Genomic DNA, 12551 nt, shown 5'->3' with positions numbered 1-12551 from the left:
GAATGTTGAAGAAATTATTGTATGCAAGTGACACCACAGAAGCACCACAACTAATAAGAAGCGAGGAAGAAACAGAGGAAATTCATTATGCATCATACCCAAATATACATGGATTAACAAAAAAACTAATAAATATACATATTTAAACATGAAAAAGTGAAAATTGCTATTTATAATAAAAAAACTGTGGGCAATTTATATACAAAATTAAAAGATCCTATTCAAACACTATTAAAAAGCAACGTAGTCTATGAAGTAAAATGTGAAGATTGCGAAAAAATATACATAGGACATACATCTCAATGGTTGAAAAGCAGATTGGCATTACACAAATCAGATATTGCAAAACATCCGGATAGATGCGCACTAGCAACCCATGCATTCAATTTAAATCATAAAATAAATTTCGAAGAAGCAAAGGTGTTAAAAACGGAAAAAAATTACAAAAAAAGGTTGATATTGGAAATGATAGAGATAAATAAACAGGAAAATATTATTAACAAAAAAACAGACACAAATAAGTTGAGTGCTATATATGGATATTTGTTAGAAAAATCGGAAGAAAACATATACTTTTTCGATGGTCCAGTTGACGAGTGAAAGGAAGAAGGCAGATTACGAAAGTGTCAAAAACAAACAAAACAATATACCTATCTAGCCAGTTGACACAAAGGAGAAAAAATAAATAAATTAAATATTTTAAGTAGTATATTTTGGTTGTGAGAAAAAAAATGTTTTTATTTTGTTGACGTTTCAAATTGAAGAAAATTATTGTCGTTTTAATGTCCAAAGGATCAATGTGAATTGAATTAAGACAAATGTTTTGTAGTTTTGCAAGTTTCCTAAACATAACCTCACATTCTGTAAGTGAATTATTAACTAAGTTATTGTTAAACTGAATATGTGAAGGATTTGTATTGTATTTCAGAAGCCCTGAAGAAGAATTAAATAAATTCGAAAGCTTGGCAAGGAATAAAGAGTTTTCTTTTATTCTCCAAAATAATCGAGTCGTTTGACCCTTATCAATAGTTCACAGTTATACACTAAAGACTCTTAAAAATAAGTTTGAAGTTTATATATATATATATATATATATATATATATATATATATATATATATATATATATATATATTATCAAAAAACCCAATTACCATGAAAATGGTCTAGGAAAGAATTTATATTTCAGTAAAATCTGAAGTGGTGGATATTAGCCAATTGAAACTCACCTATTTAAATTCTGCATTTCTTGATCACATTCCATAACATTGTCAAAGTCAATCTGCTCATTAATTTTAATATTTGTATTGTGATACAATTTCCAACCTTCTAAATGAGCAGCTCTCCAAGCATGGCCACTGGATATACAGATTTGTTGAGCTTGATCCAATTTACCACTTCTAATTTTATTGAACACAATTTCACATAGGATCTTTTCATCCTCCATATCTAAGTCATGTAAAGGTGAATGCTGATAATGTGGAGCATCTGGATCTAATTTATCAACTACTTTCCTACTACTGCTGAAGGCAATTGTTTCAGCAGATTTAAGTTGATGAAGAGTATTTTCCCATCCATTTGTATGATCTGGATAATCTGATATTAGATTATCTTCTTCCGACCTACAGTTTTCAAGCCAATCAATCACTAACTGTGTTTCCCTCAATAAATTGTCTTTTTTAAATAAATTTTCAACACATAATTTTTCACTCAGACCTGTATAGGTATCCAATAGAATTTCATCATTATTTAAACCTTTAAGAGCTAATCTATCTTGATATAGTACAAATAATAACCTCCAAGTATTTTTTTCATTAATTAATTGTTTTTCATCCTCTGAGTATGAAGCAGCTACTTTTGATTTCAAACCTTTTATTACAGATACAGCATCTGAACAACATCTAGCTAAATCAGCTACAACTTCCAAGATTCCCTGACCACTAGAAAAATTGTGTAGTATCTCAAAAAATTCTATGTTCAAATTGTCTAATGTAGTATTCCAGGGATTTGCACCTTGTATAATAGACCCACTAATCATTTGATTGCTTTCTATTAAAATATTCATTGTATCATTATAACCACCCAGAATAGATTTTTCTTGTATTATTCTTTCCATTTCGTAAGGAGTCATTGTAATGGAAAGATTTATATCTCTTTTTCTCTGAGACCCTATGGTTTTAAATAGTCCTTGTCCAGTTGAGCTAGTTGCATCTTCTAAAAACCTAACGGACCTTTCTAAATCATTATCCATTTTTCGAGATGAACAAAAAACTATAAGTGTAAATACTAATATAAAATTGTCCTATACTACAACGGCTATAACAGATAACCACAATTTTTGATTTATGTCAGAGAACTGCTCCCACAATTAACTAGCAGCATAGAGATAAACAGCAAAGAGTTACAACCAGAGATATTGAGTAACTCTAATCTCTATCCTCTATGGGCCACATCATATTTGTCACATTTATTTGTCCACATAGACCTAAAGCGCGTTCGGCAATTAGCGATTCAAGTTCATCCCCAAGCCACCTATCGGAAGAAACTGTAATATCGGCTTAAGGTACGGTAGGAGTGAAAGCTTTGATGGCGTGCATTTCTGCAGGTTAAATTTTTATATTTTAGTGTTCGAGGAGTTATAATATATATGAAAGTTTGTTCAAAGCATTTTGAAGAGTCTGATTTTCATACACAAAGTAAGTTGTAAAAATATCAGTATCAATGGAGCTCCATGTGTAGTAATATTTTTCAATATTCAGGTAAGGAGCTGAGACACGCAGATTTGTGTTTGAGACCGAGAAAAACTAACTTGAGACGCCGAAATTTGAAAAGAAATGCAGTCCCAACAAAAAACCTTCCTACAGGTACTCATGAGAACATAAAGAAGAAAGAAAGACGGAATTTAACTAGATATGATCCTGTACAACAACCAATTGTAATTATATAATGATCCTTTTAAATGAAAATAAATCTAATATTTACAAAATTTTCAGTTGAAATCTGACTGTGAAGTAATGACACAAAATCAAGATGAAAATGAACTTCATGCTCAGGTAAAGTATTGAGATATTCTAGTTGAATCAAATGATGATATTGAAATTTCAGGAAATGATTCACAGGCCTGAATTGTTGGCTGCTGAAGCTCTATGTGCTTTTATCAATAAGGACAATTTGTGACAATATTACTACAAATCAAAAGCTTAACAGCTTGACAGGGTTGAATTCTTTCGAAATGCTGAAAACTATTGAAATTTTATTATTAAGAATAAAAAGAGAAAATTTTGTTTCATCCCTCAATATTAGGGAAAAAATACATTTACAAAACTAAAGAATGACACGAGCTATGTTGTATTGTCTTTACTCTTTGGAAACATCAGTTCCCAAAGTATAAAAGAAATTTTTTATGACATGCTAACTGTGTTAGCGACAGTATTGAAACCTGCGAGCTATCTTCCACCTATTGAGGAAATTCGTAATACCATGCTCACCTGACGAAGTCATGTTATCATGACGAAACAATTGTTGTGAAAATAAATATATAAAGCGGAAATAAGTTATTTTACTTTTTAATCATCAAGATGAATTTCCGACAAGTAAAGACTGAGACAATCAAACACGTAATAATTTGCCGCAACACTTTGAGCAATTTACTGATGTGAGAGTCATTCTTGATTGTACAGAAATCTCTGTTCAGAGAACTAAATGCCCGTGTTGTAGAGTAAGATGTTATTCTAACTATAAAGGGAATAACCATAGACGTATCAAAAGGATAATAAGTCTATGGGAATAACACTGTAAAATTCATGGTGGCCGTGACGCCTGCAGGATTGATCAGTTTTGTCAGTGAAGCTTATGGTGGAAGAGCATCTGACAAAATAATTTTTGAGCAGAGTGGTCTCATATCCTCCCTGAAGCCTAATGAGGATGCCATTATGGTGGATCGAAGTTTTCTAATTGATGAAATTTTTCCGGAAAACGGAATAAAACTGATTCACCCACCATTCATGCGAAACAGAAAACAAATGTCTCTTCAGGAGGTTGAACAAAATATATTCATAGCTAGAGCAAGAGTCCATATCAAACGTGTGAACCAGAGAATAAAAATTTTGAGTAATGATTTACCGTGGAACCTGGTTCCTTAAATAGAAGAAATAATGATTATATGTTGTGCGATTGTAAACCTGTCCAGCCCCATTTTTTCTGAAGATAATTTCTGAATATTTTTGTATTTTGCCTTTATTTCGAGTAGCAATATAGATGTTAAATCTAAAGCTTCTGTGTAGCGAAACAGTTGTTATTTATATATATATATAAATAATCTGTATCCCATTTGTTACCTTTCGGTGTATGGGTTAGTTGTTATTTAAATAATAAATAAGTGGAAATGGAATAACTGTAATTTTATTTCAAAAAATATATTAATTTTTCAATTATTCATTACAAATATGGTGTAACATTTTCTCAATATATTTTTTTTGTTTGTTTTTTAGATAATGGACGATTATTCTTAAATTAGAATGAATTCACCTTCTATCACATTCCTAATATTTGGAAATAGTGTATTCCTCAGTTTAACTGAATATTTCCGGTATTTAGAAGCAACTCCAAATATTAGGAATGTGATAGAAGGTGAATTCATTCTAATTTAAGAATAATCGTCCATTATCTAAAAAACAAACAAAAAAAATATATTGAGAAAATGTTACACCATATTTGTAATGAATAATTGAAAAATTAATATATTTTTTGAAATATATATATATATATATATTCTTTTGAGAAAGAGCAATAAAAATTATTAATTTCAAACAATCAAGCATATGTGTCGATGAATCTCAGTACTAGCAGAGGAAATGTAACGGGGCATCATACATTTCAACGTATGATACAAGAGAACAGATAAAAACCTCAGCAAAAACTCTGTCTCCCCGTATAAAAAAATATATTATAATATGGTATAAAAAATAGAAGCTACTAGTGAATGTGGAATACTGTGAAGATTTGAAATTCGCGCCAGATATAGATTTCTATTTCGTTAGATGATTTCAGCGCCACCTGTTCTTTCAGTAGTAAACTGCGAGCCTAAAAGTGGGTCGCCATTTAGCACTAGGGTTAGTACGGCGTTTCCTATCTTTCTCTCCTTAATCTTTGATGTCAAATTTTAGAGGGAGCCCGGGCTCCCCTAGCGTCGCCACTGTCATGGAGAAATTAAATTTCGTCTATGAGGTTGTCTAAAACCAGAACAAAATGACATAATTCCCGAATACACGTTGCCACATCGACAATTTATCTGAATGGTCTGAAAAATTTTGATCTCCTTCGTACTGAAAATAGAGCTGGCAACGTTTTCAATTCGGCTAGCTCAATTGTGATTGGCGAGTCTAAGCTTTCATCTTTCTTGTATTCGGGATCGGGTTCAAATGTTTATTTCTCTAATTCTGTGGTTATTCCGTTCATTCTTCCACATCTTGTAGAACAAAATCGTGCGAGAATATATCAGAAACGCACAGTTTTCATGGTTATATTTTATTATTCTGTGTTGGTACTCCGAACTTTCCGCCACGGCTTTATCTGTCAATTGACCATATTCACCGTCGCCATATTGTTTTGCGACAATACCAACTACCCAGTGTTCCCAACGAAGAAATATTGAGTTTACTAGAAAAATTCCACAATATAAAGTTTATAAGTGAAGTTTATGTGTACCTTTTCTGGCTGCTACGCCAGATAGGCTTGTTTGGGACAATATTTCGCAAAAATTTCACCTTTTGTAAATAAAAACATTAGTATATATATATATATATATTCTTTTGAGAAAGAGCAATACAAATTATTTCATTCAAACAATGAAGCATATGTGTCTATGAATCTCAGTATTAGCAGAGGAAATGTAACGGGGCATCATACATTTCAACGTATGATACAAGAGAACAGATAAAAACCTCAGCAAAAACTCTGTCTCCCCGTATAGGTGTGGTGATTGGTTTATGTGTTTGTTTACAAAATAAGCTGACACATTTATATTGAAGGGCTTCTTCTTCATTCAAATAAAATCCTTTCATCCTTCCTCTTCACCAGAAGTTGAATATTGTAATCAAATCTGAAAACAAAAAAGAAAGGAACCAGAGAGGAACAATAAATGTTATAATTTCCATCTTATAAAACATTGAATGATGACAATTGACATCACCACAATAAATTGAAGGATAAGAAAGAATCAAATCGAAATTTATAGGCCAAAAACTAACTAATTATTTTCCAACATAATAAGCCAAATAACAAACAGAACTCAATAGGCAATGTATCAATACATAACCTGCTAAAAATCCTCTTTCACGGAGTTGTTGTTCAGAAAATTTTCTTGAAGAAGGATGACCGCCACGTCATTGTCTATGACCAATGTCGACAAAATAAATCACTCCTGTTCTTAGAAATCCCTTCAATATTCAAGTGAATGGTACCAAATCTGCTCCAAAATCGGGAGGGTTTATTCAACCAGGACCGATTCTCCAAGTGATGATTTTTCGAATCCTCAGGTGTACCAGGATCGCTACAGGCCCCTTATATTGGGTAATCATCTCCCGTAGATTTATACTGATTGTATTCTATTAAAAAAATGTTACAAAAATACAGAGAAAATATGACAACTTCTTGACAGTAGTCAAAGGTGGTTTTATAAACAAATTAACTGCGGCCGAGTGTATAAATGAACCACTGAGATAAAGGAATTTGTACACATGGGTTCTTCATATTCATTCGAATGCTCGGCCGTGAGCGTAAAAACTGGTAATAATATTATCATTGTATCAATTTACCGGTCGCCCTCAGGAAACACCAGTGTGGATATATTCTTCGAAAAACTTATATTTCTCCTTCAAACACTTACTGATATGAATGTACCCTATCTCGTGGCGGGAGATTTCAATATTCATACTGAGCCTACTTCAAACGATCCTAATAAATCCACTTTTTTGTCAATCGTTGAATCGTTCGATGCCACCTTAGTTATAAAAAGCCCAACTCGTAACAGAGCTTGTATTGACAATATAATTACAAATATTGAAAATGTATCCGGATATACCGAACAAGCCCATGTTTCAGATCATCTTGCACAGATTGTTTCTTTCCAACATAAGTCGTCTCTTCGGAAGGAATCATTTTATATTCGTCCTATTAACGAAAGTAATTTATTTCAATTTGGCATCCAACTATCACAGCATACATGGGAAGAATTGTACACCATTTCACCAGAAAATGTGGATTTACAGTGGGAAAAATTCATGCAAATATACAAAAATGAATTCGAACATTTTTTTCCTAAAAAAAAAATTACTACTTCCAACAAAAGTAAATACACACCTTGCAGAGACCCAAAATTAAGAAAACTGAAAGAACTACTCGACATCACTTATATTGTTTCTGGTTGTGATAACGCTTTCAAGGAATCGTATAGGAAACTGAAGTTGAAATATGATTTCATCCTAAAGAGGTCTAGACAGGAGTATTACTATACCAGATATATCCATTCCGATAACAAATCTAAAGAGATTTGGAATATAATAAGAGAAAGAACTGGAAAACAAGCCAAAAAATCGAGATTAGGAGTGATTGGTTCCCCTCAGACGGTGGTGAATGATTTTAATATTCATTTTAGGGGCTCACAAATACCTCAGCCCATTGTTTCATCTCCAGTTTCCAATAAAAGTATGCGAATCGAGAAGTCTTTCTATATGTTCGATGTAACTGAAGAGGAGGTTCTACAGGTGGTTAAGAGATTAACCAATAAAAAGTGTTGTGGTCAAGACGAAATTCCAATGAAAGTAATAAAACAATCTATCAATTTCATAATCAAGCCATTAGTTCACATCATTGATAACAGCTTCAAATACGGAACTTTCCCAAAAATGTTAAAGATCGCGGTTATAAAACCAATATATAAAAAAAATGATCCATCTGATATTAGCAACTATCGACCAATCAGTTTGTTAAACAATTTTGCGAAGATCTTTGAGAAGATTATGTGTAATCGACTTTTAAGTTTTTTCAAGAAGTTCAAAATATTCAGTGAACAACAGCATGGATTTACAGAGGGGAAGAGTACGGAAACGGCTCTCTATACATTGACGCAGATGATATACGAGGGTTTGGAGGATAATGACATGCTTTTGGGTTTCTTCTTGAACTTCTCGAAGGCGTTTGACTCAGTTAACCACGTTCTTCTGATCAAAAAACTTGAAACATATGGCATCAGAGGAATCCAATTGCAGCTTTTCAGAAGCTATTTACATGAACGTACTCAATATGTTTCAATAACAGTCGAAGGTCAAGAATACAGGGTGGCCACTTTTTCAATGGGATTGTATTGGTAACTTTTAAACACTAAGAGTTAGAAGGTCGGTCAAATGGAGAAAAAGTTGCATGCATAGAAGCATTATCAAGCAGTTCAAACAAATCGAGATTATCAGGGCCGGTTTTCGAGATATCATAAAAAAAGTAAATTATGTCGTTTTGATTTTTCTTTTTTTCCCACTTCATTTCAAATATCATCAAAAAATGTTACAGGAATTTTTTATTTGATAGTAAATTATCCTCAATTTGACGTAATCAGATTTCGTATCCAACGTTTTGTACTCTCTGGGCCACCCTCAACCTCATTTTTTTCAATACGGACCTGCATATTTTATGACATTTTTCGAAATAACTTTTAACGCTGAATTCAACAATATATCATACAGTGTCATTCAAAGTCGATTTTCAGGTGATTTTGACCCTCATCCAAATTTAATGGTGTGTATGTAAAAAAAAACAAGTCTATTGACGATATCAATGTTCTGACCCAAATTCAATCGAACCCAGAAAAAAAATCGAGAACTGGGGCCAGTGAATGGAATTTTTCAAAAACTGCTGTTAATAAAATAGTCAAGAGACGCGAATACAATGATTTTAAATTTGAATACCAAGCCTTGCAAAAATTATATCGTAATGATCTCAAAATAAAGTTGGATTCTGTAATTTGTTTCAACGGAACAAATGACAAATACAACAATAGTGATACCTCGCGAGAAAATCGAGAATGTTTTGGTAGGTATTCAATGAGACCAAACAAGCAAATGTATAAGAAGTATGGGTTCCAGAACCGTAAAGTGCATTTTACAAAATGGTGGACATTTCGAACACTTACTTCATTAATTCTCATTTACTCTCGAATGATCATTTGATTTTTCTTTCACTAAATGATACTTTCGTTTAATTATTATGAATTGAAATATTTGAATGATTATTATAAAAGAAGAACCAAGAAACCAGTATACTGGTTTCTTGTTTTGATTCTAATATGTTCCATTTTGTTCAAGATGGGTAAGTTGATTTTCTTATCGAAATTTATTGCATATTGCATGTTGTTAATTAAACTAAATGAAGGTAATACAGATCCGACCCAAAGAAAATTGGATAAGGGTCAAAATCACCTGAAAATCTACTTTGAATGCCATTGTATGATATATCGTTGAATTCAGCGTTAAAAGTTATTTCGAAAAATGTCATAAAATATGCAGGTCCGTATTGAAGAAAATGAGGTTGAGGGTGGCCCAGAGAGTACGAAACGTTGGATACGAAATCTGACTACGTCAAATTGAGGATAATTTACTGTCAAATAAAAAATTCCTGTAACATTTTTTGATGATATTTGAAATGAAGTAGGAAAAAAAGAAAAATTAAAATGACATAATTTAATTTTCTTATGATATCTCGAAAACCGGCCCTGATAATCTCGATTTGTTTGAACTGCTTGATAATGCTTCTATGCATGCAACTTTTTCTCCATTTGACCGACCTTCTAGCTCTTATGGTTTAAAAGTTACCAATACAATCCCATTGAAAAAGTGGCCACCCTGTATATGTCGGAAATATCTAAGATCATTGAGGGTGTTCCCCAAGGCAGCCACCTCGGACCCATACTGTTTTTGATCTATACTAACGAAATGCCAAACATCATGCCATTGTAATGAATGTGAATAATAATTTATAATTAGTACAGGCTCATTGAAAGGATATTCAACAAATTCCCGGTTCTATCCCAGTAGAGTGAACGCAAACGAAGTCGTTGTCACCCCTCACATTTTATTAGGCATTAAATCCTTCATCCTAGCTTAAGGGTGTTCAATACCTTGTTCATACCACTGCTATTTCAGTGCTAATTTCAGTGCATTCCAATTCCAAAGTACAGGTCGGATTCATTTCATTTTTTGAGTGAACAATGACGTGATATAGTGAACTTGAAGATCCCGTTTCGATTTCCAAAAAAAAATCGATAGTATTCCGCAAATCGAACTTTGAAATTGAACACTTTCTTTAAATGACTATTCAGCTTCAGAGAGACTTCTCATTTCAAGTAACTCATCCACAAATGTTCAGTGATATTATGTGTTTTGAATTGGTGCAAAAATTTTTTTAAAATTGCTTGATTTGCTCTAATTGTAGATGTTTTTCATATGGAATTATGCTTTTTGGAACGCCTCCCAAAGGTTTACGCCTTTTTGCAACATGAACGCCAATAGAATCTTGGACTGTATTTTATGGCTCGAGATGAATGACACTTTTATGATTTACGAGGGTAGGGTTTCTCTGATTGGCTAAAATTGTGTACATTACTAGTTTATGACAATATTGCACTGAAGAATAGGGAAAGGTAGAAAACTTGTTATGAAATCATTGTTAGAATTAGAAACGATACTGTTCCTAAAATATATATGCTAGCTGATTTTATTCGTAATGATGTCTGGAGAAGTACATTTTGAGCGCTTAGTATCATAAAGAAAATTTCAAAAGTCATAAAGAAATTAAGATGAAAAAAAGGTATCTGGATTTTTGCCGAAATATGGAAAATTATTAATATTTCAGAAATCTGACAAAAAATTCTCAAAAAAAAATATTTCTTTTGAAAAACTCCCTATTCCCGAAACTCTATCTACAATATTTACCATTTAAATTTAACCCTGAAAATAGGCAATTCTTGATTAAGAAAATTTTCTCGTACTTCCTTCATTAATATTAACTTGAAAAAATTTATAGTAAAAATTTTTCGCTTCGTGAAGCCATTCTTGTATACATACCTCCTTGAAAATTTCATGTCATAAAAGTTTAAGAAATTGCAATATTTTTTTTAAATAATCTTTTTCGTTAATGATTAATGGGGAAAAAAAATTTCAAACTACAATTATTATGGACATATACATTTCCATGACAACCAACCATACGAACAATTGCAATTTGTATGAAATTTCATTTCAATTTATCACTACAAAAAAAATTAAAAGATCAATACTTATACATGGCCGAGAGAGTTTATCCGATTTGAAAAAATTATTAAATATTGAACTTAGATGAGCTGAATATATCTGTAAAAACCCCAAGTGTTCCGATAGACAGAACAAAATACAATCTTTTTTTTCTATTCTGTTACTCTTTTCTTATTGCCTTCACTAATTTTTTTACGTGTCAAATGTCAAATAATCATTTTGAATTTCAGTAGAATATCAGAAATTCTCATCCAAATAAACAAACCGACAACAATAACCTAATAAATCACATGTCTTATATTCCTATACCCACTTTTGTGGTCTCCAAAGGCGCATAAAATGAGAACTCAAAAGCTTCTCGAATTTTTCATTCTAGAAATCTCAATATGCACTATTTATGATTTTCTCTGTGAAATCATACACTCAGAGATAATCATATATTTTTTTCTATTATCCATATTCGATATACGTCCATGACAGTGGTTCATTGTCATTTCTGTATTCACAATATTTACAGTAATTATCTTATTTAGTAATATATAACTAAACAAATATAACAAATTTTCCTTCTTTTGAAGAAGTTTTCCAAAGAATTTTGCTTACTCATAATAAGATTGTGATATATAAGGTTGTTACATATAATGGATATTCCTTCTGGGGGGTATATATCCCCCTTATCCCCCCCCCCTAGGATACGCCACTGTATCTTAACTGAACTGAATTTCTAAAGTTTACAGAAACACAAATTTACTCTTTGCTGGGCTTCATCGAGAGTTGAGATTTTATTAGGGGCAATAAATACCAAACAGGCGGTTCTTCAACTTGAATGGGTGTGCCAGGTACAAATCTACCAAAAATTTTCGGGTAGCTCCATCTAGCGGAATTGCAGTTTCAGCGCAAAGTAGTCTACAACCTTAAGATAAACACCCCAGGGTAGTTGGCACTGTTGATATCCCACGATACAACAAGTAGGTTCCAATTTCACACGATTAGTACAGGATGTCAAAGGCAATAAAAATGTAGTCGTAAAAACTCTAGAGAGGTTTAAACATAAACAGAACATAAAAATCTGTTCTACTCGGAGAGGGACCATCAACGCGGTGGTCCGCGTCCAACAAAATGGTTTCCAATTTAGGCGGTACCAACGGAACAACCCCATGTCAATAGTACATAACATGGGGTGGAACCAATAATCTAGGTACATAAGGACAATCACTCTGATTGGACGAAAGGAAAAAGAAGATAGACGCTTAGA

General features: G+C 32.4%; 2 protein-coding genes across 2 annotated transcripts in view; one reads left to right on the top strand and one right to left on the bottom strand.

Annotated features, from left to right (window-relative positions):
* The window catches only part of LOC123683946 (nuclear pore complex protein Nup107), a 30057-nt gene extending 27658 nt beyond the window's left edge, over positions 1-2399 (bottom strand). Inside the window, exon 1 of the mRNA XM_045622957.1 lies at positions 1229-2399. Coding sequence (XP_045478913.1) covers positions 1229-2250 — 1022 coding nt within the window. The 5' untranslated portion in view covers positions 2251-2399. The remainder of the gene's footprint in view (positions 1-1228) is intronic.
* A 108-nt stretch (positions 2400-2507) lies between these two features.
* Positions 2508-3608, top strand: LOC123684173. Its single transcript, XM_045623330.1, has 5 exons — positions 2508-2562; positions 2625-2695; positions 2759-2934; positions 2993-3052; positions 3105-3608. The coding sequence occupies exons 2-5, from the start codon at positions 2647-2649 to the stop codon at positions 3174-3176; spliced, it is 357 nt and encodes a 118-aa protein (XP_045479286.1). The 5' UTR covers positions 2508-2562; positions 2625-2646; the 3' UTR covers positions 3177-3608.
* Positions 3609-12551: the final 8943 nt, after the last annotated feature.

This window comes from Harmonia axyridis, chromosome 7, assembly GCF_914767665.1.
Source record: "Harmonia axyridis chromosome 7, icHarAxyr1.1, whole genome shotgun sequence".
In the NCBI taxonomy this organism is placed as follows: Eukaryota; Metazoa; Arthropoda; class Insecta; order Coleoptera; family Coccinellidae; genus Harmonia; species Harmonia axyridis.
The sequence above is the reverse complement of the archived record's forward strand: the minus strand, read 5'-3'. Positions and strand labels throughout refer to the sequence as shown.

What these genes read in the sequence shown, in the direction of transcription:
- LOC123684173 (XM_045623330.1), top strand. Translation starts at nt 2,647, where the DNA reads ATGAAAGTTTGTTCAAAGCATTTTGAAGAGTCTGATTTTCATACACAA. An exon ending in GTCTGATTTTCATACACAAA is followed by an intron (nt 2,696 to 2,758) that starts GTAAGTTGTAAA and finishes TTCAATATTCAG; the next exon opens with GTAAGGAGCTGAGACACGCA. An exon ending in ATCCTGTACAACAACCAATT is followed by an intron (nt 2,935 to 2,992) that starts GTAATTATATAA and finishes CAAAATTTTCAG; the next exon opens with TTGAAATCTGACTGTGAAGT.